Below are 26,062 nucleotides of genomic sequence, written 5' to 3'. Positions count from 1 at the left end.
GCCAGTATTGTATTAACCCAAACATTCTTCCTTTGACTAATGTCTCTCTAACAACCACCTTATTTGCCATTGTTTTATAGTTATGATTGACTCAGCACTCTGCCCACCTCTGGGCACTTCCAGCTTAGCCCATCAGGCTAAGCACTCAAACCATTAGATTAATGACTCAACACTTAATATTGATGCCTGCCTGTTGTCTTTCCTGGAAAGGCAAGACTCTCCTTGTCCTGGAAGATTAAGGGCTGCTCTGCATAACCCCGAGGGTCCCTTTTCCCCTATAGGAAGCCCCTTCTCGCAGCAGCCAGTGTTCAATATCTCTGGACACCTGTCATTGATATTGTCCCCAGCGCGTTGTTCTTTCGTCTATTAGAGCTAAGCATGGGTCACTAAGCTCTGTAAATTTGACCTTTCCACTCCAAGATTAGGTGACTATAACCCTTACTTCCCAAATTCCCTTCATTGATTCCAAACATATCCTCTCAACACTACTTATATCCTAGGACGGTGTCCGTGTTCTGCTGCAGTGATTATTGTGTACTTGTGTACCCCTATTATTGTGTACTTCTAAATGAATTTGTTAAACTTTATTTGCTCTCCTGTGGATTTCTTGCAAAACCTTGGTAACAAAGATCTCAAGCTTGCCCGACTATGGCAACAAAGATTTCAAGCTTGCCTGACCTTTTGCTAAACAAAAGAATCTGCTCTCGCTAGTTCCTGCACTCCAAAAGGGGTGGGCTCTCACCATTTTGGGTAACAGGGAAGCATGCCTCCACAGTGGAAGAGAATTTTTTTTTTTTTGCAATAGCATGGTTGGCTTAGGAAACTCTAGAGATTAAGTCACATGTTTCAGCTGGGTCTTCCCATTCCAGAGACAGAAAGACTCAAACTGTGGGGCAGAACAGCTGACCTTCTGATCTGCTGTTTTAGGGAATGCCCTGTCATGGATTCTCACTATTCCTGGGAGCCACCAAAGCCCACTTCCCCACCTTAATGCCTCCCATCCCATAATATGTGTAGGGGCAAAGATCAGGTTACCGACTGCAATCTGGCATAACTTGATCTTTGTTCAAAAGGATTCATGATAAGCTAGGCCACAGTAGCTGGACCAGTGGGAATGAAAACTGTGTTGAAAACGTGTCCCGAGCGTCATTCCAAAATCTCTGTGTTGCAAGCAAGCCACGAGAATGCTGAATGGGCCATCCAGAGCAAAAGATTCCAACCGTTTGGAAAAAAATGAACCATCTGTGTTTAAAAGCTACGGGGCCATGAAGGACTGCAGTTGGAGAGGTTGTGGGGAACTCTCCAAAATTGGCCATAGAAGGCGCAACTAAAACGATTGGAAGCAACAAGACTGGATGCACAGCGTATCTGAGCATGCACAGAGTGTTTTGTTTCCACTGAATCAGCATATGTGGAATGTTGGGAGGGTTCTCAGTTCCACCAGACAGGCCTCTTTCGACACTGACAGCTTCAACCTAGTGTTGCCTGCATCCTTTCAAAGGGGCTATTCTAATACACATGGCTCATAATTCCAGGTAAGGTTGACAACTCTTCAGGGAAATTCCTGAAGATTTGGGCATGAAACCCAGGCAGAACAGAGTTCAGAGAGGGGAGGGATCTCAATGAGGCAGAATGTCATAGAATCCATTCTCCCAAGAGAGCCAGCATGGTGTAGTGGTTAAGAGCAGGTGGACTCTAATCTGGAGAACCGGGTTTGATTCCCCACTCCTCCACCTGAGTGGCAGAGGCTTATCTGGTGAACTAGATGTGTTTCTGCACTCCTACATTCCTGCTGGGTGATCTTGTGTTCATCACAGTTCTCTCAGAACTCTCTCAGCCTCACAAGGTGTCTGTTGTGGGGAGAGGAAGGGAAAGGAGTTTGTAAGCCACCTTGAGTCTCCTTACAGGAGAGAAAGGGGGATATAAATCCAAACTCCTCCTCCTCCTTATTCTCTTCCTTCTTCTCCTTCTACTTCTCCTTCTTCGCCATTTGCTCCATGCGAACTGACCTCTGTCATATGGAGATCAGGAATAGCTGCAGTAGATCTACTCTTTTTGATTTAAGATCACCTGTCCCATTGATTCTAGATTTCTTTCTGTGACCCATGGGGCAAAGATTCCCCAATCCCTCTAGTCCAGGGCCAATTGGCCATGCTGACTGGGGCTGATGGGAATTGTAGTTCCTGAACATCTGGAGAGCCGCAGGTTCCCTACCCCTGCTCTAGTCACTCGCAGTCCCCGTTTTCCTTCTTCTACAGCATGCAGGGAACGTGCCCGGCACGCTCGCCCATTAACCTTCAGGGGCTTCTATCCATCTGCCTCTTTCTCTCCCTCCTGCCATTCACTGCTCATTAAGTGGCAAAGTCACCGCAAAGTCCTTCCTGGGGGTCATGCCCAGCTCTGCACAGCAGGTATGGCCAGGGGAGGGGGGCGAGGGGGGGGGAGAAAAGGAGCGGAGAGCCCCAAGGGCAAGCGGGGTCAGAGTTGCCAGCCGGTTGGCAAACTGCAGCTCTGCAGGTTAATGATCGCAGGGGATGCTGCCAGCGCCTGCCAGCGCTCCTGGCGCCGCCAAGAGCTCTTCAGCCTGAGGGAGAGATTCACCTTCATGGGCATGTTGGTCGAAAAGAAGCGGTTAGAAGGTCCCGAGGGGAGAAAGGAGACAGCGTCAGCATCTGGACAGGCCCGACAAAGATCCGTCGGTGGAGGAGTTTGCTGCAGCCAAAAGTGGGTGAAGGAGGCGGCAAACGGGCCGCAGAGAAGGCGTCTGCCGCAGCAGAGATTCTGTCGGAGCAAAATGCTAGCGAGACAGACGCCCTTCACAAACCCATTCCTCCTCACTCGCGAGGTCCTCCGAGCCTGTTTTTTCCCCATCATACGCTTCACACCACCTGACAGATGACTGCCGTTAGCAATCCACGTTGCGGCGACCACCTGGCCAAGCCGGAAGCCAGGAGATGGATTCCTTCAAGGCAGGATCGAGAACGTCTCGCGACGAGGAGCCAGTGTCCAAGATCTCGCGACTTGACTCGCTAGATTTATTTTTTGACAAAAACGCCTGATCTTTTAGAAACGCATGCGCAGGTGCTCCTGCGAGTGTTTCTCGAGCTAAGAAGGGACAGTGCCGAGCAATGGTTATTAAAACATCCGCTGCTAGACGCCCACTGGGATTAAAGAAGGCCAGTCTCGAATCGGAAAGTCAGATCCAGCTCTCTGGACTCCAACCCCAATCGCACGACTCGCTCGGTTGCCAGAGTTCAGGTGTGGTCCGGAGTACTCCCAGAATTACACCTTATGTCCTGATGGCAGCAACCAGTTCCCTTAGAGCAGTGATGGCGAACCCTTTTGAGACCGAGTGCCCAAACGGCAACCCAAAACCCACTTATTCATCACAAAGTGCCAACATGGCAATTTAACCTGAATACTGAGGTTTTAGTTTAGAAAAAATGGTTTGCTCTGAGGCGTGTGTTACTCGGGAGTAAGCTTGGTGGTAGAAGGTGGCTTTGTTTTGAAGCAACCATGCAACTCTTGGGACGGGTAAATCACGACCCTAAGAGGGTTTACTCAGAAGCAAGCCCCGTTGCCAGCAACCGAGCTTACTCCCAGGTAAAGGATCACGCCTTACTTCTTTGCATGAAAATCAGTGGGGTTTAACAATGCTTAACAGGGCTACCTACACTGTTTCCCCAAAACTAGGTCTTAGGTTTAATGCTAATAATTGAGCCCAGCGGCCCAGGCCAGCCTAGATGTGTGTGTGTGTGTGTGGGGGGGGGAGATTCCCCCCCCACATGATGAACCTGTTTGTGCGTGCCCACAGAGAGGGTTCTGAGTGCCACCTCTGGCACCCGTGCCATAGGTTCGCCATCACTGCCTTAGAGAAAACGACTGCTTGGAATGGTGGGCACTAGGCTATTATACCTCAACGAGAGTAGAATGTTTTCCCTCCCCAAAGCCTGCCTCCCCCAAGCTCCCCCCTCCCTCCAAATTTCTAGGAATTTCCCAACCCAGAGCTGGTGGCCCGGTTTGCTATGCCCAGTTTTGGGTAACATGAACTGTGCAGACACTTGGCGTGAGCGATTCAAGAGCCTGCTTGTTTTAGAGCTCTATTTTATTAAATTAATATAAAAAAAACGCAATCTCTTTTATATACATCTCAGGGCCCAGCTTCCCTGTCCCCGTCCCCTCTCCCTGGGATCCGAAGGAGGCTCTGGGAAGAGGGGGGCGGGCGGAAGACTGCAGAGAGGAGTCCTTGGGTGGGGAGGGGCTGGGTGGGGAAGGAATGTTTCCCTGGAACTCAACGGCTCAGGGATCCAGTGTCCTCTCGCTTCTGCCTCCGTGCAGAAGACCGGGAAGTAGACAATCCTTCAAAACAGGTCCCTTTAAACCAGAGGTCTGTGACCCCAGCTGACCCCAACCCGTTCCAAGGCATTTGCACTCAACTGACGGTCTCCCGTTACAAGACAGAGGGAGGTTATTGGAAAGGGAAGTTGAGAGACGAGAGCGGTGGCAGAGGCGGGACTGAACACCTCTTCTCCAAGGGAGGTCACAGGGCCAGTGTCAACATAACCTAAGGGGAGGCACCTCCCAGGGTTTAGAGTTTCTAACAAGGCTCGCTGCCGCAGCCCTCCCCAACCGCATGGAGCCAGGGAAGGACATGCATTTGATAAGCAATGGAGGCAGTCTTGCCGGAGACCACAGTGATGTCCTGATCTGCATATCCCACCCATCAGGCTAGAGCGAGGGCACACAGCCAGCAGGAAGCCTCAGAAACAGTTGCAGGAAAGAAACAAGACGGGGAGGGGGGGTGATGGGGGTGGGGGTTGGAAGAAAGGCATGGGGGGGGGGTCTTGGCGGAGCTCAGAGGAGGAGAAGGGGGCCCTCCACCCCTGCCCAAACCTGAAACCGGCCCTGCATATGTGCAAACCCAGAGCCATGCTAGAGTCCAAGGTAGGGGAAAGGTGCACAGCAAAGAGGCAACAACTAGATCTCACAATCGAGAGGAAAGTCGTGGCGGAGACCGGGAGTTGCCTCGTTCCAGGGGATGGGGTCGAGCGGGTCGGGGCTCTCTCTCAGCCGGGACCAGGAGTTCTTTCACATTATCCCATCCCCCAGAATCAGGCCAGGTGTCAGCAGCTGCGCCTTAAACCTTGTGGATTTCTAGGGGATCCTCACATCCGGTCCGTTGCGCTGCCATACCGGCAAGCAGGCAGGTGGAGTGAAGTCCCCCCAGCTGGAGGCTTTGGCCGGAAGGGCAGCTGCTGTGTCACGTCCAAGAGAGCAGTCTGTGGTAGTCCACCTTGCGTCATTGGCATTTGTCGTCGCTCTCGGAAGGGCTAGACTCGCGGGGGATGGAGTGCCGGTGCCGCCGGTCCCACAGCTGGTGGATCTCCGTGGCCTCCGTCTCGCTGCTGCTGGTCGTGCTCTCCCGGAAGCTGGCCAGCGGGGGCCGGACCTTCACCCCTTTGGCAGTGACCGAGCCTTCGATTGCTTTCCGCAGCTGGAGGAAGAGAAGGAAAAAGACTGCGTGAATGGACCGTGCGGGCTCATCTGCGGCAGCAGAAAACGTGCACGCTTGAAGAAGAAGAGGAAGAAGAAGAAGGAGAAGGAGAAGAAGAAGAAGAAGAAGAAGAAGAGGAGGAGGAGGAGGAGTTTGGATTTATATCCCCCCTTTCTCTCCTGCAGGAGACTCAAAGGGGCTTACAATCTCCTTAAGCAAGCCCTCACAACAAAATGACCCTCGTAGAGGTAGGTGGGGCTGAGAGAGCTCCGAGAAGCTGTGACTAGCCCAAGGTCACCCAGCTGGCGTGTGTGGGAGTGCACCGGCTAATCTGAATTCCCCAGAGAAGCCTCCACAGCTCAGGCGGCAGAGCAGAGAATCAAACCCGGTTCCTCCACATTAGATACACGAGCTCTTAACCTCCTACGCCACTGCTGCTCCTTGGGCTTTCATTCACGCACGTGCAAGTGCATGCATGTATATTTTGTTGGGAAATCACTAGGGTTAAGGAGGATGCTTCTTTTGCAGGCTGGGGTGGGGGGGATTTGACCCTTTCACACTGGCATAGGCCCCTTGATTGAAACACACACACTGGGTTCACTGTGCCTGCCGTTACAGTTGGGCTGGACAGAAACTGGAGGTGCAAAACCAAATGTTCATCAACATGGGAAAAAAAAAGTAGTGGCGCAGCAACTATAGAGATACTAATATCACTCTGCAGTCATACAGTACTTGACTGTTCAAAGCATTTCCTGAAGTGATCAGATTGTAAACTGTACAACCACCCTGAGAGGAAGAGAACTTTCCTTCCTCCCCGGTTGCAAATGGGTGCTGAGAGACACTTTTCCTGCGACTTTGGTTATTATTTATTTAGTTTCACAAACACGCGTGGCACGTAGGCGCTGGCTCAAGCCATTTATATTACCTGTTAGTTACTTGTAAAGTATGCCAAATTGTTGGCTATTAGACAACCTTCTCTCAAGTCCATAACCATGTATTTGTTAAAACCATTTTAACAAGCCACCAATCCAGGATTTTCATTAATTGTTATGAACTTGTATTACAGTCACAACGGGTGACACTGACGCAATAATATTGACAAGATTACGGACATTGTTGGTTTAACAAATACATGATTATGGACTTGAGAGAAGGTTGTCTTGTAATAAATTTCTTTGCTTTGCTCCTTGGCTCTCTTGCTCCCTGTTTTTTATAATTTGTTTTTGTATATTTATTGTTAATTTTAGGGAGGAGTTCGGTCGCTCCCTTCTTTTTGGAGTGGCTTTAAAGGAATTGGGTTACGGGATGCCATTATTATTATTGTTACTGTTTTTGACCGCTGTTTACATGGTTTTAATGGGTTTTTAATAGATTTTAGTATATATATAAGGGTCACTATTGTGACCCTTATATATTGTATATAGACCAGTGTTGGCAAACCTTTTCGAGACCGAGTGCCCAAATAGCAACCCAAAACCCACTTGTTTATTGCAACGTGCCAACACGGCAATTTAACCTTGATACTGAGGTTTTAGTTTAGAAAAAACAGTTGGCTCCAAGGCGTGTGTTGCTCAGGAGTAAGCTTGGTGGTAGTCGGTGGCTTTGCTTTGAAGCAATCGTGCAACTCTTCCAACAGTTGAATCATAAACCCTAGGAGGGTTTACTCAGTTTTGCCAGCAACCAAGCTTACTCCCAGATAAAGGATAGCGCTTTAGTTCTTCGCATGAAAATCAGTGGGGTTTAACAGCGCTTAACAGGGTTACCTACACTGCGTCCCCAAAACTAGGTCTTAGGTTTAATGCTAATAATCGAGCCCAGCGGCCCAGGCCAGCCTAGATGTGTGGGGGTGGGGGCAACTCTGTGCGTGCCCATAGAGAGGGCTCTGAGTGCCACCTCTGGCACCCGTGCCATAGGTTCGCCACCACTGATATAGACAGTGTTGTGCACTGCCCAGAGCCCCTTGGGGCTTAAATAATAAAAGGGCCCAGAGCCCCTTGGGGCTTAAATAATAAATAAATAAATAAAAATTGTTGCATGAATTGGATTTAAAGTGGAGATATATATATGTTATGGAGATATAATAGTTTGATAAGTCTAATAGCCAACAATTTGGCATACTTTACAAGTAACTAACAGGTAATATAAATGGTGTGAGCCAGCGCCTCTATGTCACGGGTGTTTGTGAATCTTATATTGTTTTGGACGTAGCATATTATTTATTTAGGCCAGGATAACCCGCTTTGCTCCCCAATGGGGAGATGCCAAACAGCTTGTGACGTTATTCCCCCTCTCTTCCAATGCAGCCTCATGACAACCCTGTGAGGTAGGACAGGCCATGAGAACGTGACAGACTCAAGGACTTCCAGTGGGCTTCCATGGCAGGGTAGGGTTAGGGTCTCCCAGACCCTAGTTCAATAATGTTACCCTGCTGCCACGAATAGGGTGTGCCACATTTGAACCAGGGTTTGCCTGATGTGTGGCTACTGCCACCATTTCCCACTGACTCACCTTGACTGCATTTTTGTGTTGAGGCTGGACGGAGGACTTGGGGAAAGTTCCTCCCATGGAGGAAGGCAGGTGCGGGAGGTACAGTCTCCGAGTCTATTTTCTGACCCCAAAGCAAGTGGGTCACCTCTGATCTCAGACATTGGGGTTGCCCCTCAGCCCCTCTCCTCTCTGAGCAGTGTGTCTGCATGCTGGGATCGAAGAAGAGGCCAGTAGAGCAGCAGTGGTGTAGGAGGCTAAGAGCTCGTGTATCTAATCTGGAGGAACCGGGTTTGATTCCCAGCTCTTCTGCCTGAGCTGTGGAGGCTTATCTGGGGAATTCAGATTAGCCTGTACACTCCCACATAGGCCAGCTGGGTGACCTTGGGCTAGTCACAGCTTCTCGGAGCTCTCTCAGCCCCACCTACCTCACAGGGTGTTTGTTGTGAGGGGGGAAGGGCAAGGAGATTGTAAGCCCCTTTGAGTCTCCTGCAGGAGAGAAAGGGGGGATATAAATCCAAACTCTTCTTCTTCTCTTCTAATACACTCACCTCCTTGAGAGACACCATGCCAATTAAGCGCCCGATGCTGGTGACGTAAGCGTGGTCCACCCCCAGAAGTGAAAAGATGGTGTGTGTCTAGGAAAGATCAAGGCTCCGCGTCAAACTCCTGACCTTTGCAAGCGTGGAAGTTCCTCTCTGCTGCCCCCGCCCCGCTGCCCCCGGCCAAGTAACAATACATATCTTTTGGATCAGTGGGCAAAGATGCACCACCACCCCCACACCGCTCCCCGCCAAAGTCACCTGGCTCACTCTCCAAATAACAAGGTCTGATAACATTACATTGTTTCCTCTGGTATTATATTGCACAATTAAAAAAAAAGGTATCAGTGTAAATTATGGCTCAGTGACCCAGCAACTGCTCAGCATTCAGAAAGTCCCAGGTTTGATTCCCAGCATCTCCAGTTGAAAAGACGAGCTGGTAAGTGATGTGAAAGGCCTCCGCTTAAGATCTTGGGAGAGCTGCGGCTGGTTTGGACAGGCCTATAAAGGCAACTTCTGGTCGTCACCCTTATATTTTTTCCTGCTTTAGCTGGTCACAGGAAGAACAGTTGTGCCTGTATATACTGCCTTTCACCTCTCTTCACCTACCCAAAATTTTAGAAGAGGAAGAGTAGTTTGGATTCATATCACACCTTTCTCTCCTGTAAGGAGACTCAAAGGTGGCTTACTTGCTCCTTTCCCTTCCTCTCCCCACAACAGACACCTTGTGAGGCAGGTGTGGCCGAGAGAGTTCGGAGAGAACTGTGACTAGCCACCTGCTTCACCAGATAAGCCTCTGCCACTCAGGTGGAGGAGTGGGGAATCAAACCGGGCTCAGGATGCCAGCAGATTCTAGAGTCAACTCTAGTGCAGGGTTCCCCTGGTACCCACTAGTACTTCCTGCCAAGCATTTCAGAAAGCAGGTGGGGCCAATGAAAAGAAGGCCTTTGTTGTTGGATTCCCCCATTCAAATGAACAGGTTTTCCGCTGGAGGCTGAGGAAGACGGGTAAACCTCTGGGCTTTCTTTAGTCAGTGGATAGTCCCATTTCCCCTTCAGGATTTCTTTCTTCCCAAGATTCTGTCTGTCTCCACCTTGTGTGTCAGCCATTTTGGGTTTGACTTCATCTCCTGTGTCAGACATTTTGGGTTTGGCTCCACCTCCTGCAGCAGCCATTTTGGGCTTGGCTCCACATCCTGCGGCAGCCATTTTGGGCTTGGCTCCGCCTCCTGTGGTGCTCAGTACTTTCTCTCAAAATTCCAAAGGTGCTTGCAGTCTCAAAAAAGGTTGGGAACGTCTGCGTCGAGCATGTGTGGGGCACTTAACGGGGAACTGTGGGACACACGCAGCCCTTTTGATGTCCCCCCCCCCTTCCTACCTTGTGCAAAGAAGTGCGTTCCACCAGCTGGAAAGGGGCAGGGTCAATCTTGCTGTTGTTGAAGTTGACAAAGTGATCGAGCTGTTGCTCTTCCCATTCCACGATCTGAAAGGAGAGAAACACCCACTTGGTAGGGGCAGCGCCCAGGGGCATAACGAGGCAGCCCTGTGCAAACTGTAGCCCTGGGCAAAACCTGAGTTGGAGGACCCCCCCCCCCCATGGGCGGCCACTCCACCACGACCAAATTTTTTTTGCACCAGGACATTGGTGCCTGCAGGGGGTGCATTTTTAGACATATCAGCACCACAATTTCAGCATATCATAAGGAGACTGTCCTTATGCTACTCCCCAAGTTTGGTGAGGTTTGGCTCAAGGAGTCCAAAGTTATGGACTCCCAAAGAGGTGCCCCATCCCCCATTGTTTCCAATGGGAGCTAATAGGAGATGGGGGCTACAGTTTTGAGAGTCCATAACTTTGCCCCCCCTGAACCAAACTGCACCAAACTTGGGGGGTGCCATCATCTCCAGATGATACCCTGAAATTTTGGTGCCGATACATCCAAAAATGCGCCCCCTGCAGGAACATCCTAGAAATTTGCCCAAGAATCTTTGTTCTGCATTGAGTTTTCTGCATTGCTATCAATGGGGGTTGCAGGCTGTGGGGGGGCACATTTCTGAAGGCACAGTCTCAAAACTTTCAGGATCTCATCAGGAGACTGCCCTAATGATACCCCCCAAGTTTGGTGCAGTTTGGAGGGTAGCATAAGAACAGTCTCCTGATGATACCCCCCAAGTTTGGTGCCGCTAGCCTAAAAACTGCGCCCCCTGCAGGCCAAAAATGGAAAACCACTAAAATACCCAAAAACGAACCCAGCATTTTGATGCCCTCCACAAGGTGATGCCCTGGGCAGCTGCCCACCTTGCCCAATGGGCATTACGCCAGTGGCAGCGCCTTCCCCCTTGAGAGTGAGGGCTAGACTGAAGGACAGGGAGATCCCAGGTCGAATACAGCAGACTCCGCCCTTCCCCTCTGTAACTTCAGGCCGTGACCTTTCATGATAATGACCTGTCTTGATAAATAGAAACTGAAATGGCTTACTGGGCTTGGATCCTGTGGATCTGTTTCCCCCCTGACTCCTTCCTCCAGTGCAAAAAGTTCTGTGCAGGGGCCCGGGGCTCGATGGTTGAGCATCTGGCAGGCAGAAGATGCCAGGTTCAATTCCTGGCATCTCCACTTAAGAGGATTGGGCAGTACTACTATAGTGGCAGGAGAAGGGGCTTACAATCTTCTTTCCCTTCTCTCCCCCCTCCCCCCACAAACACCCTGTGAGGTGGGTGAGGCTGAGAGAGCTCTGAAGAGCTGTGACTAGCCCAAGGTCACCCAGCTGACATGTGTTGAAGTGCACAGGCTAATCTAGTTCACCAGATAAGCCTCCACACCCCAGGTGGCAGAACATGGAATCAAACCTGGTTCTCCAGATTAGAGTGTACCTGCTCTTAAAGAGCACTTCTTGGTACTCTTTAAGAGGTATATAACCAGAGGTGGGATCTAGCAGGTTCTCACCAGTTCCCGAGAGTGGGTTACTAATTATTTGTGTGTGCCGAGAGGGGGTTACTAATTGGGTCTGCTTTTCCGTTTGAAATTCCATTAGGTCCAAAAATCATAAAGTCCTGTTGTTTCCTATGTGGCTGGTTAGCGAAGATAGAAAATGGAATAATTATCCTTGTTGGGCTGTTTTAAAAACATGTTTTAGAAATATGGTAAAGTTCCTTGTTTAAGGAAAGTATCCTTCTGTTGATTTCTAGAAACAAAACTAAGTATTTGAAAGTATTAAGTATTTGACAGGCAGTCAATTACAGGAGCAGTAGTTGTTTCTGTTGGCAGTAGACGATAGGACTCGCTATAATGAGTTTAAATTATTGACAGAAAGATACCAGCTGGAAATTAGGAACTTTTTTTTTACAGTAAGAGTTTTTTACAGGAACAGAGAAATTATTAATGCCCCGCCCCCGGAATGCCCAGCCATGCCCCCGTCGTGCCCCGCCCAGCCCCATTGGTGCTACGCCACTGTTTGAATCCCACCACCATGGGAACCTGTTACTAAAATTTTTGGATCCCACCACTGTATATAAGTAGTGTGAACACTGCATTAGCCTTGTTTTTAAAATGATGGTTTGGTGCATTGATTTTTTATGATTTTGTGTATGCAACATTTCTAATCAAATACCTTTTAAAAAAAGTCCCCCACCAGCTTTTTGCCATGAGGCATGCGGCACTTACAAATGGCCACTGCTGTTTCCACGCCGTGGGACTCAAGACTGCATTTATCCCAACACTTGAGGACCAGACTTCCCCATGTGGCAAATGTAAAGGCTTGGCTGAAATGTGAGGCACAAAAGCCATCCCTGCGTGACTCTGTATGAGCTGGGGGGTCTCTCATTTAAACTGCGCCGCAGTTGGTGCAAATCTTAGCGCAACGGCCAAAGAACCGTAGTCTGCCCAACTGTTGTGCTGACGTGCAAACTACGCATGCATCGCTGCTTGGCATGAAAACCCGACACAGTTCAAATGAGGCAGACACAAAAGGGGGGAACAAGCTAAGCCCTACAAAACTAGAATTAAGTGGCTAAAAGGTCGAGAAATTGTTTAATGGGTCACTAAATATAAAATTATTAAATAGCAAAAACACACATGTGTTTATTATTATAAATTAATCATCCACGCTTCTAAAGGTCCATAATAGCTGGCCACATACATCCCAGAATAGTACTGTATATACTAGCGTATAAGCCGAGTTTGCCCCCTCGAGAAATGCCCCCTCGGCTTGTACATGAGTCACCGCTTATCAGCGGGCTCTTCAGGCTATTGCCGAGGCTGGGGGTGTGGCCGGGACGACCTCCCTGTGGCCGCACAAGCTGCTTGTTGCTGCCCTCCTTGGAGGGTGAACGGGGAACCCAGAGGCACCCTGGCTGGCTGGGCTTCCTCAAACCCAGCCAGCAGGCAGAGGGAGCTCCTTATTTGGGCAGTGACTCCCCCTGATGTAACTGCCGAAATAAGGAGCTCCCTCTGCCTCCCGGTTTCCCACCCTCCGCTTATACGGGAGTCAATAAGTTTTCCCAGGTTTGGGCAGTAAAATTAGGTGCCTCGGCTTATACACGAGTATATACGGTAGTTCTGCAGGATGTTTGAGACAGAGATGTCTCTGAGCCCTGGGGAGGGCAAGATATGAATGAATGAATGAATGAATGAATGAATGAATGAATGAATGAATGAATGAATGAATGTCCCACCAGGTTGAGGTCACCACTGTCCCTATACCATCTTGCTGTCTTCCCAACCACCAAGTATAGTCCAGCCATTCACCGGTGAAAAGGGAAACCGAGACCAACTAACAGACTGTTTTTGGCTCCTCTGTATCCCTCTCTGTTTGTTTTTAATTGGTATCTGGCCTGCAGTCCCTTTTATCCCCAGAATACAGATTTTGGAACATTGGGGATTATATCTGCAGGCTGGATGTAACGATTACAATTTCTGCCATCCTGAGATGGATGTTTTCATTTTAATGTTTTAATCTTCATTGCGAATTTATTTATACGTGTTATTTTTCTACACTGGAAGCCACCCTGAGCCTGAGTGTGGTCGGGAATGGGTGGGGTACAAATACAATTAATTGATTAATTAATTATTAATAGACAGACAGACAGATATCACAATTACAATTTATAGAAGGGTCCCATGGGACACTTTTTTGACCCATAAAAACAGACATGTTTTGGCCAACTGAACCCAATTTATTTGTTCCAGACTAGAAGAATTTCTTATGACTGAGGCAATATAAGATTTTGCCCCAGCACAACTGGGCATGATTGGCACACTGTATTACACTCTTTTAGAGACGTGACTTTATGGGGAAGACTGGGTGCTAATTTAAACAACTCTTCAACAGTTAAAGCTTTATCATTGCAACGTGTAATTTGGTAGCTGAGGCGAAGCTCCTCCATTCCCTTGTTCGTTGTTAGTGGTGGCAGTATCTTTGCACTTCCAGAGGATTGGTTCATCAAGCTCTTCTGACAGCATGGCCAATTGGCCATGCTGTCAGGGGCTGATGGGAATTGTAGTCCATAACATCAGGAGTGCCAAAGGTTCACCACCACGGGGCTAAACCAACCCTCCTTCCCCTCCTCAGGTATTGTTGGACCTGGGTTGTGCCCCCGACTCCAGTCTGTACAGTCTATTTATAGTAACTTCCTCCTGTTCTTGGACCATAAAACCAAAACAATTCAATTGTCCATAACAAAATTCCAATTAGGCACAAGTCTTGGAGACCATCTATAGATAGGCTTCTCTCTTCTCTCCATCTGAGCGTCTAAAACGGGATCATTCCACGTTTTCCAAAAAGCAATCGTCATTCCCCAACTTCTCTATCCTTCATGGTTTTTTTGTATGTTCAATTGTTGCAAAAACAAGGGCAGCCACTTACCTCTGCTGGAGTCATCTCAGTGATCACTTCGAATTCCTCCTGCGAGGGAAAGAAAGAGACGGGACGTGATTCCCACACCTGTGCAGCAGGGGGCGTGAAGGAGGGGCTGAGCTGGGCAAAAGAAAAATGCGACTGACGGGAAAGAGGCAGGGAGCGTCCCACGGATGGGCAATAAACGGCAAGGTCGGAATAACTTGTTTTTCAACCAAGGGTCGGCAGGCCCGAAACAAATAAGGGAACGGAAATTGAACGAAGGCTTGCATGCTCCAAGTTTGAGGGCAATTAAAAAAAAAGGGCGATCGATGGCTTGTGCACAAACTGTTCACACGTTACTTTCTTGGCATGTTCAGGGCAGCCCTTCGTCATTTTTACCTTGCTGACGCTGCCTGGTGCATACAGATTGCCCAAATGTGCCCTCGTGTGGCAAAAGCTGGTATATAAGAATATAAGAACGTAAGAACTAGCCTGCTGGATCAGACCAGAGTCCATCTAGTCCAGCACTCTGCTACTCGCAGTGGCCCACCAGGTGCCTTGGGGAGCTCATGTGCAGGAGGTGAAAGCAATGGCTCTCTGCTGCTTGCTGCTCCCGAAGCTAACTGGTCTGCTAAGGGCATTTTGCAATCTGGAGATCAAGGAGAATCGCGGTGGTGGTAGCTATAGATCGTGACTCCTCCTCCATAAATCTGTCCAAGCCTTTCTTTAAAGCTATCCAGGTTAGTGGCCATCACCACCTCCTCTGTGGCAGCATATTCCGCAAACACCAATCACACGTTGTGTGAAGAAGTGTTTCCTTTTATGAGTCCTAATTCTTCCCCCCAGCATTTTCAATGGATGCCCCCCTGGTTCTAGTATTGTGAGAAAGAGAGAAAAATTTCTCTCTGTCAACATTTTCTACCCCATGCAGAATTTTGTAGACTTCAATCATATCCCCTCAGTCTTCCTCTCCAAACTAAGAGCAGAGTCCTAAACGCTGCAGCCCTCTCCTCATATAGGAAGGTGCTCCAGTCCCTCAATCATCCTTGTGCGTTGCCCTTTCTCAGCGTACTTCCTTTTTCTATCATTTCCGACATATCCTTGGATGATGCATTCAGAACTTGGCACACAGGACTCCGGGCACGGTCTCTACTCACTGCTTTATAAGGGCATGACAATCTTTTGCAGTTTTATTATTATCAATTCCTTTTCTAATGAGATCCCCTGCATAGAGTTTGCCTTTTTTTAGCAGCCGCTTGCCAGGGCATTGAGTTGGACATTCCCATGGAACTATCAACTAAAAGACGCTCTAAATCCCTGGTGCTATTTCAAGTCCCAATTTTCTCCCCTCAGCATTTTCAATGGATGCCTCCTGTTCTAGGTATCAGGAGAAAGAGAGAAAAAATTCTCTCTGTCAACATTTTCTACCCCAAGCATAATTTTATAGACTCTCCTCAACCAAACCAGTCTCTAGGAGTTTACTCCAGCTTGGAAAATAGGCAAGCAGCATCGAGGGCACTTTCCTGCAATGGCACATTTGGAAGCTAATTTCCCACTGTGTCAGGACTGCAACTCCCAGCATGTACCGGTTCCCGCCTTTTCCCACAAAGAGCGGGAAAACAAACTGGGAAGCTACATCCCACCGGAGCTTCAGAACCAATGAGAGCCAGGGAGCCGAGAGGAGAGGGAAAAGCTGATTGTTGTTGCCTGTTTTTTTGTAAATAGTCAAGATACCGGAAACCGGAGTGACTAAGAATCTCAAAGTCTCGCCCCCGTATTAGGCTTACATAATTCAAGCCAAAGCTCCTTCTTAAAAGTTAGCTATTCGCATGTACCTCAGCCTTTTACACACTGATGCTCTCAAAGAGGTGGGTTTCTATTTAGGCCTTGCAAGAGCTGCTTGTTTAAGGAGCTTGCTCGGAGGTACCTGGATCTCAAACCTTGCTACTCACTACCGGGAAGTAAACTGCCGTCTGCCCATGCAGTGCATTTTCCCATTGGGAGCTGCAGCCAATTCAGGCTCTCCAAAGGGAACATATATAAGAACATAAGAACATGCCAGCTGGATCAGACCAGAGTCCATCAGCTCTCTGCTACTGCAGTGGCCCACCAGGTGCTCTTTTGGGAGCTCTACGCACGGTGATGAAAGCAATGGCCTTCTGCTGCTGCTGCTCCTGAGCACCTGGTCTGCTAAGGCATTTGCAATCTAAGATCAAAGAGGATCAAGATTGGTAGCCATAGATCGACTTCTCCTCCATAAACCTGTCCAAGCCCCTTTTAAAGCTATCCAGGTTAGTGGCCATCACCACCTCCTGTGGCAGCATATTACAAACACCAATCACACGTTGTGTGAAGAAGTGTTTCCTTTATTAGTCCCAATTCCTTCCCCAGCATTTTCATAATGGATGCCCCCGGTTCTAGTGAGTTAGAGAAAGAGAGAAAATTTCTTGCCCATTTTCTACCCCATGCATAATTTTATAATTTGTCTTGTGCGTGTGTTCAGTGCCACCAAATCGCTTCCAACTGATGGCGACCCTGTGAATCCATGACCCCCAAAACACTGCTTGGGATGCCCAGTGCTGCTGGACACAACCACAAATCCTGAAACTCTTTGGACGAAGGCTGGACCGCTGAGGCACTGTGGCACGGGCCCAATTTTTTTGAGCAGTTTTCAACCACAGTCCTTATGACACCCTTCTTGAGGCTGGGTTCCCATGCGAGCAGAGTAAAGTTGCTCATCCACAGATTTAATTGCAAAGCTGTTTCACAAAACCACGTAGATAAATTATTAGGCACTGGGGTCTGTATTAGAAGAGAAGACGAGTTTGGATTTATGATGGCATCCCTCTTTCTCCTGTAAGGAGTAGACTTATGTGGCTTTTACAAGCTCCTTTTCCCCTTCCCTCCCCAGCAACAGACACCTGTGGGCTGAGAGAGTTCAGAGAGAACTGTGACTCAGCTCCTGTCACCTAGTAGGAATGCAGGAGTGCAGAAAACACATCTGGTTCACCAGATGCTTCTTGCCACACTCAGCGTGGAAAAGTGGGGAATCAAACCCGGTTCTCCAGATTAGAATCCACCGACTCTTAACCACTACACTACGCCAATTCCTATTAATAATTATACTTTGCTGTAGTTTTGTTTGGAGACTTCTGGTTGGTTCTATAACCCTAATTCCTATGCATTGTTCCCTGAATGTCCCTACCGACTGAATTGACTCGGGTTGTGTAATCCGCCTTAAGCCGTAATGAGAAAGGCAAACTATAAATAACATAAAAATAAAAATAAATATTCCCATTGCCTCAGAAGCAAAACGAACTCCAGTACACCGATTCTTAATGAAACACAGTCAAACACAGTTTCTCTTGAATCACTGGTTGGGGACAAAAGGAACGGGAGAAACCGAATGAGGGCTGATTCCACACGAAGGGCGCCACTACCCTGTGGCGGTCATGCGCGGCTGCAACGATTCTGCATGATTTGAACTCGCAGTAGAGATTCCACACCGCACAACATAATCTGCTTTTTTATGTTTCTAAGATGTAATTTCAATCAATCACACCGCACCTCGCCACGCATTGCCCCCAAAGATCCTCTTTTTAAAATAGTTTTTGCTGCATCGGCTGCTCCAGAATAACACAATTTAATTGTGTGGTAAGGAAGAATAATTGTGGTCAATGAATTGTCGGAGGCTTTAATCGCTCAGCGAATCAGTTGTCAGGTCAGTTCCAGTAGCTTTTCCTGACGTCACCGGGCTCATGATTCGCGCCGGCATCATTCAGAGATCCTCTGAATCTGCCAGCCAGAGATGCGGGCGAAATGTCAGCAAAAAATGCTACTGGAACACGGCCATACAGCCCGGAAACCCCACGACACCCCATAATTGTGGTCCACTGCACTGAAAAAAACTAATCGGCCCCTTGCTGCTTGGAGAAAGGAGAGAGACCACTTCAGGAATTTTCAAACGCTAATCGAAACAGCAGAGAATTTTAACAATTATTATTTATTATTTACATGTATAGTCCTGCCTTTCTCCTTTCAGTGGGATTGAAAACACTTTACGCCATTCTCCCTCTTTGGGAATAATTAAAAAAACCTTTCTGTTTCAATGGATTCAGCAAGGACAACTCTGAAAATGCAGGAAAAAAAGGGGTTTTCTTCCATTCAAACAGATGGCAGGGCCACGGCTCATAAGAACATAAGAACAAGCCAGCTGGATCAGACCAGAGTCCATTCTAGTCCAGCTCTTCTGCTACTCGCAGTGGCCCACCAGGTGCCTTTGGGGAAGCCTACATGGTGGGATGTGAATGCAATGGCCTTCTGGTGGCTGTTGCTCCGGATCACCTGGTCTGTTGAGGCATTTGCAATCTCAGATCAAGGAGGATCAAGCATTGGTGCAGCTATGCAACGATTCTCTCCTCCATAAATCTGTCCAAGCCCCTTTTAAAGCTATCCAGGTTAGTGGCCATCACCCCTCCTGTGGCAGCATTATTCCAAACACCAATCACACGCTATGGAAGAAGTGTTTCCTTTATTAGTCCTAATTCTTCCCCCAGCATTTTCAGCAATGAATGCCCCCCTGGTTCTAGTGACAGAGAAAGAGAGAAAAATGCCTCTCTCGTTCTAGACATTTTCTAAATTTACGCAGAATTTTGTAGACTTCAATCATATCCCCCCTTAGACTTCCTTCCAACTTACGAAGTATCCCAAACGCTGCAGCCTCTCCCTCATAGGAAGGTGCTCCAGTCCCTCAATCATCCTTGTTGCCCTTCTGCACTTTTCTATCTCCTCAACATCCTTTTTTGAGATGCGGCCAATTGCAACTGGACACTAGTACTCAAGCGCGTCGCATCTCACCGCTTTATATAAGGGCATGACAATCTTTGCAGTTTTATTATCAATTCCTTTTCTAATGATCCCCAGCATAGAGTTTGCCTTTTTTACAGCTGCCATGCATTGAGTTGACATTCCCATGGAACTATCAATTAAGACGCCTAAATCCCTTTCCTGGTCTGTGACTGATAGCACTGACCCCTGTAGCGTGTATGTGAAGTTTGGATTTTTTGCCCCTATGTGCATCACTTTACATTTTGCTACATTGAACTGCATTTGCCATTTCTGAGCCCACTCACCTAATTTATCAAGGTCCGCTTGGAGCTCTTCGCAATCCTTTGTGGTTCTCACCATCCTACATAATTTGGTATCATCTGCAAACTTGGCTCAGTGGTAGAACCTCCGCTTGGCATGCAGAACTTTCCAGGTTCAAAACCCAGCCCCTCCAGTTGAAAGGACCTACTAGTAGGGGACGTGATATACGTACTACTGAGATCCCAGAGAGTTACTGCCAGTCTGAATAGCCAATCAGATATGGATGGGACCCAGGCTCGCAGTCAGCAGAGGGCCGCTCCCTATATTATCATCTTTAAAAAGCGAAGCTTCAAGCAACTCGAAATGCTGAAATGGAGAGAAACCTCTGTGTGGAATCAGCTTAGGAAAGAGAATCCACTGCGGTGTGAACCAGTTTCGACCCCAGCCGAATCCTCCCCCTTCCTTCACACCAACAGAGAAATAAGGAAACCAATCCCCCAGAGATGCCGCAAAAGTTTTCATTTCGTATTGGGGAAAATCAGTTAAAGTCAAGGGTGAGGAGGTGGGGACAGCGAAAGGTTGGAAGGTTTCTGATTGGCTGTTCCAAAAGAGATCACTTTTATCATTGGTTAGTTCATCAGACGGGGGGAAGGTCTTTTTTCAACTCCCACTAAAGAAATATTAATCAAACATGAGGCTGAAGAGTGCTGAAGGTTTGGAGGTTGCCCCACCTCGGCACCTGACGGGATTGCACACCAAGCCACTATGGCATCCATCGTGGTCTCCGTCCGCCATTATGGGGCACTCGGGGAACCTTGCTGTGCTCTCCCAGGCCAAAGCTGCTTCTCGTTTTCCCCAAAAAGCTATTCTGCCGAATCAGAACCACAATGCCGGCCGGCCGTTGCCAGCAGTGACTGAGCAAAGGCTTCTGGGAAAATCAGGAGCAAGGCAAGAAGGCCAACGCCGCCATCGTTATCTCTCTCCAGTTTTCTGACACTCTCTACATCTAATTTCTGATCTAACTTGGTTCCTTAATCCTTTTGAAAGGCAACCCTTATATTTGCTACACATTTATTTATGTTACTTACAACGACAATGTTGGTTACATCAACTATTTGCTACTGGTATACAGTGCCTACTTCTGCCAGTAACCTGTGGGTTCGTGGTCATCCAAAGTCAAATAACCTGGGGGTGATTCATAGAGAGATGTCGTAATTTTGTTATCGATTGCCAGATGATGTGACAATTGAAGGCTGTGGCAACCTATTGGAGTCAGATCAATTGTTCGCCCATTTCCTTGTTCCCTATCCCTTGTTATAGTGGAGTGTTGATACTGTATGTTGTTGTGAGGCCTCGGTTCTGTTGGTGGGTCTTCAGTCTGGTCTGTGGAGAGGTGTATGGGAATGGCACTTTTGATGAGTTCATTTGGACTACACTAGTGATAAGACTCTGAATGTTTGTTGTATTTATCTGTCTTTTATGGACAATTGTTTGATTGTAATTTGGTATGCCAATAAAGGCTTGATTATTATATATTTATGTTACTTGCAGGAGGGAAGGTTAACGTCTTTAACGTTAGCAACCATGGCCCCCAATGTGTGGCGATAAGTCCCACAAGAATATTGTAGGCTGTGTGAAAGAACACTTCCCTTTGTCTCTTCTAAACCACTGTACGATTTCCAGTTCCGGGAGAGTCGAAGTTGTGTTGGTCTGTAGGAGGAGAGCGAGATTCAAGTCCAGTAGCACCCGAGGGGCCAAAAAGATTTTGGAGGTTGAAACTTTGACTCAAAATATTATGTCCTGGACATTTGGCTGGTCTTGAAGGGGTTTGTGGGTAGCGGAAAAGTCACAGCTGACTTATGGTGGCTTTCAAGGCAAAAAAATGTTCACAGGTAGTTTGCCATTGCCTGCCTCTGCAACCAGGACTTCCTTGGTGGTCTCCCATCCAAGTATCAATCATGGCCGACCCTCCCTGGGAGAGCCAGGTGGTGTAGTGATTAAGAGCAGATGCACTCTAATCTGGAGAACTGGGTTTGATTCCCTGCTCTGCCACTTGAGCTGTGGAGGCTTATCTGGTGAACTAGATTAGCTTATGCACTCCAACACATGCCGGCTGGGTGACCTTGGGCTAGTCACAGTTCTTTGGAGCTCTCTCAGCCCCACCCACCTCACAGGGTGTTTGTTGTGAGGGGGGAAGGGAAAGGAGGTTGTAAGCCCCTTTGAGTCTCCTTACAGGAGAGAAAGAGGGGATATAAATTCAACTCTTCTTCTCCTCCTCCTCCTCGCTCTCGAGATTTGAAAAGATCAGCTTTTCCTGAGCCATTCAGGTCAGAGTCAGTTTAAGGTGCTACTGGACTCAATTTTTTCTCTCTTTTGAAGTTTCTTCTGCGACTTTCCTGTCAATAAGGAATGCACAAAAGTTCCAACCTAATTTAATGAGTTGTGTGTGTGCATGGGGGGCGGGGGGAGGGGGGGAGGTCTCATTTGGACTTTCTACCTCAGGAACCCAAGGTTGGTTCTGGCACTGTAAAAACCTTCAGCACTGTCCTAGGCCTCCCCAAATCAGATACAGATTCAAACTTCCTGTCTCCGCGATTGTCCTCAGCAGGAGTGAGAGGAAAGCTCGCATGCGGGACCGCCATCTTTATCACACGGAAATGCGGACGCGCTTCGACTTCCGCTTTTCGGATTGGCCCGAATTCTCCTCCTTTTTTGTTTTTAAATGTAAGTTTTACCAGGAGGAAAAAAAAACAATAAGGAAGAGAGAATTATGGGAGACGTGCGCTTGCCATCACAGTGAGGAACGAATGGGGCATTCACTGGAGGGGTTTTCCCCAGGAAACATCCCCGACAACGGAGGGTGGGCTGGCGTGGGAGGAAAGAAAGGGGGCCTCACCTCACTATGATCTGCCGTTGTGCTGTTGCCACAGAAGAGACTCCTCAGGGCAATGCCAGGTGGTTCCACGGTCCCAGCTGCCCACAAAGAGAAACATAAATCGAATTCAGACACGGCAACAACCTGAGGTTTGTTTAAATGGGCAGCTTTGTGCAAAAAAACCCCTTAGTTAGTCTTGTAGACTTGGGTAACAAATTCCAGTTTGTGCATCTGCCCTTCTGCGTCAGGTGCTCATTCCGTCTCGGTAAGAAGAGGGAACACGGCCACTAAGGAGGCTAGACTTTATGGCCGTGGTGGCGAACCTATGGCACTCCAGATGTCCATGGACTACAATTCCCATCTGCCCCTGCCAGCATGGCCAATTGGACTTTCTACCTCAGGAACCCTAGGTTGGTTCCGGCACTGTAAAAACCTTCAGCACTGTCCTAGGCCTTAACAGATAGATTGGCCATACTGGCAGGGGCTGATGGGAATTGTAGTCTGGCGGACATCTGAGTGCCGGGCAGGGGGTGCCCACCACCGCCTCCATAGAAACGGCGGACTTCTGGCTGGCAAGCCGGTAGGGGCTGGGAATTGTAGTTCATGGACATCTGGAGTGCCATAGGTTCGCCACCACTGCTCTATGGTATACCATAGACTGGCCATGCTGGCAGGGGCTGATGGGAATTGTAGTCCATGGACATCTGGAGTGCCATAGGTTTGCCACCACTGCTCTATGGTATACCATAGACTGGCCATGTTGGCAGGGGCTGTTGGGAATTGTAGTCCATGGACATCTGGAGTGCCATAGGTTTGCCACCACTGCTCTATGGTATACCATAGACTGGCCATGCTGGCAGGGGCTGTTGGGAATTGTAGTCCACGGACATCTGGAGTGCCATAGGTTCGGTAGATTGGCCATGCTGGCAGGGGCTGATGGGAATTGGCCATGCTGGCAGGGGCTGATGGGAATTGCAGTCCATGGGCATCTGGAGTGCCATAGGTTCGGTAGATTGGCCATGCTGGCAGGGGCTGATGGGAATTGGCCATGCTGGCAGGGGCTGATGGGAATTGTAGTCCATGAACATCTGGAGTGCCATAGGTTCGCCACCACTGCTCTATGGTATACCATAGATTCTAGGTGAAATCCCAAATTCCCCCCTTCACAGGCACTGCCATCCCCACACTTCTGACTCTGTAGCCAGAGAGCCACCAGGGATGGCAAAACTCAACAAACTGATTTGACAATGCAGCAGCCTCAGCAAACCACAATGGGTACAAACTGCAGACCACACTGGGGGCTGTAAGGTTGTGATGTGTCTGGGGAGTTCGACCTTGGAAAGGTTCCCACCGGAGGCTTTTGGCTCAACGCCCGGGAAGGGGAATTTCAATGCTTTGGTTATCTTTCACTTGCTTGCTAGCCTTGTGTGAAACTCTGTGTGAAATCCTGCCTTGTTTATACTCTTTTGGCGGGAGCCTGTCTGTTGCCCTGTATAAGCGTTTGATCGAGATCTGGGGTTCAGTTCTCTCATTGCCTGTCTCTGACTAAGAATGCCAGCTCAATAAAGAACTTAATACGGTTGCTTTTGACTGGACTTTACTGGTTCGTTACAGGGGCCAATTGTGGGGTTTGTGGCCTATCAAGAAGCTCTCGTTCAATTTATGGGTAGAGTTTGCGCATCACGACCGACTGGGATTCGGTTAATCCGCTGCTTATGGCGACGTCTCAATGCAGCTCCAATCGAACCTTGTCTGAATGGCCCAGAGGGAGAAAGGGGTCAGCAGACTTACTTGTGGGGGTCTCGGATAAACTGCTGGAGGTTCGCTTCAGAGCTGGCTTGAGGGGTTTGCGGGCCTCGCTTCGTGGCGGAACGAACGAAGACTCCTCTGTGCAGATCTGGATTGGGAGAAAGAAAAGAGGGAAGAGGCTTCATACAGGAGAGGATACCTTTAAATCCAATGATGGAAATTGAGATTTTTCATGTATTAATTGGACTGCGGCTGGCAGTGGCATGTCTGCCAAAGTGACGGGGGGAGGGGTCAACTGATCCCTGGTGCTACCCATTAGATCACGTGGGGGGTGCAAAATAGCTCCCACACCCCTCCTGTGGAGGGATGCCCCCACCCAGACCTGGTGCCTGGTGCCTGCCACGGGCTCGCAAGGTGCCCCTCAGCCTGGCCCACCAGGCCTGGTCCTACCAGGCTGCCTGGGACCATTGCCGCCCTCCTCTGTTGGCTGAGGTAAATGGGTCATGAGAAGAAGAAGAGTTTGGATTTATATCCCCCCTTTCTCTCCTGCAGGAGACTCAAAGGGGCTGACAATCTCCTTGCCCTTCCCCCTCACAACAAACATCCTGTGAGGTGGGTGGGGCTGAGAGAGCTCTGAGAAGCTGTGACTAGCCCAAGGTCACCCAGCTGGCGTGTGTGGGAGTGCACAGGCTAATCTGAATTCCCCCGATAAGCCTCCACAGCTCAGGCGGCAGAGCTGGGAATCAAACCCGGTTCCTCCAGATTAGATACACGAGCTCTTAACCTCCTACGCCACTGCTGCTCCTGAGGGGGCGCGGGGGCATGGGGGGTGCTGGGAGGGTGCCCTGAGCAGGTGTTGCTCTGAGAACCATTTTCCCCCAGTATGCCTCTGGTGGTGGGGTAATGTGCTGTCAAGTCAGAACCAACTTAGGGTGACCCCGTAGAGTCTTCAAGGCAAGAGATACTCAGAGGTGGTTTGCCATTGCTTGCCTTGGCACTGCGACCCTGTGCTTCCCTGGTGGCCTCCCATCGAAATACAAACTAGGTCCTCTGATAAGACTGGGCTATCCTGGGCTATCCAGGCCAGGTAATTAATTAGACATTTCAAAGATAAAAGCGCATGTTAAAAAGTTGTGATCTCCACTATCCTTTCCTGCAATATTTCCCTTCATGATTGAGAAAACGATATACAGACACACATGGTCGATTTCCACACCCTCCAAAACAGAGTCTCGTTGAAGATCCTGCGTCCTCAAAAACCTCCGTAGATGTGATCTAAATGCCCACGATCTTCAGCTGAGATTCATAAGACTGAGAAAACTGCAGAGATCAGCAACTACCAGGCATCAAACAGAAGAAGAAAGGCATGGATTTATACCCCACCTTTCTCTCCTGTAAGGAGTCTCAAAGTGGCCGACAAGCTCCTTTCCCTTCATCCCCCCACAGCAGGCATCTTGTGAGGTAGGTGGGGCTGAGAGAGTTCTGGGAGAACTGTGACTAGCCCAAGGTCACCCGGCAGGAATGTAGGAGTGTGGAAACACATCTGGTTCACCAGATAAGCCTAGTCCACTCAGGTGGAGGAGTGGGGAGTCAAACCCGGTTCTCCAGATTAGGACCCACCTGCTCTTAACCACTACAGCACAATGGGGGTGTATTTACACGTGCTCTTTCTTTGATGCCCCAACCAGCTCTTCTCTTTCACTCTCCATATTATTCCACGCTCCTATCCCTGATCTCCTGGCCTCCAGACAACGATCATTCATGGCTTCAACCTCCTCACCTGGAAGTGCACTCCCATGTCAGGTGGGATCTGCCCTTCGTTTTCCGGGTTCTTCTCGGCCTCTTTGCGCCCCGCCTGGGCCTTCTCCCGCATGTACTGCAGGCGGCGGGCGAAGCTCAGCTGCTCACTCAGGAGAGCCACAATTTGGGCTCGCTCAATGGACCCCAGGAGGATCATGGATTCTGCCGAGAAAGAGAGGGGAAGGAGTCAGACTCGTCTG

The 26,062-nt window shown here is 48.9% G+C and overlaps 1 protein-coding gene across 1 annotated transcript in view; it reads right to left on the bottom strand.

Moving 5' to 3' along the window:
• Positions 1 to 4,090: 4,090 nt before the first annotated feature.
• Positions 4,091 to 26,062, bottom strand: part of CLCN2 (chloride voltage-gated channel 2) — a 114,298-nt gene continuing 92,326 nt past the window's right edge. Inside the window, 7 exon segments of the mRNA XM_048505440.1 lie at positions 4,091 to 5,494; positions 8,530 to 8,616; positions 9,898 to 10,002; positions 14,378 to 14,416; positions 22,335 to 22,411; positions 24,105 to 24,210; positions 25,843 to 26,024. Of these exon segments, the coding sequence (XP_048361397.1) occupies positions 5,300 to 5,494; positions 8,530 to 8,616; positions 9,898 to 10,002; positions 14,378 to 14,416; positions 22,335 to 22,411; positions 24,105 to 24,210; positions 25,843 to 26,024 (791 nt within the window). The 3' untranslated portion in view covers positions 4,091 to 5,299.

Source organism: Sphaerodactylus townsendi, linkage group LG08, assembly GCF_021028975.2.
Source record: "Sphaerodactylus townsendi isolate TG3544 linkage group LG08, MPM_Stown_v2.3, whole genome shotgun sequence".
In the NCBI taxonomy this organism is placed as follows: domain Eukaryota; kingdom Metazoa; phylum Chordata; class Lepidosauria; order Squamata; family Sphaerodactylidae; genus Sphaerodactylus; species Sphaerodactylus townsendi.
Note: the sequence above shows the minus strand (reverse complement) of the source record. Positions and strands in the feature narration are given on the sequence as shown.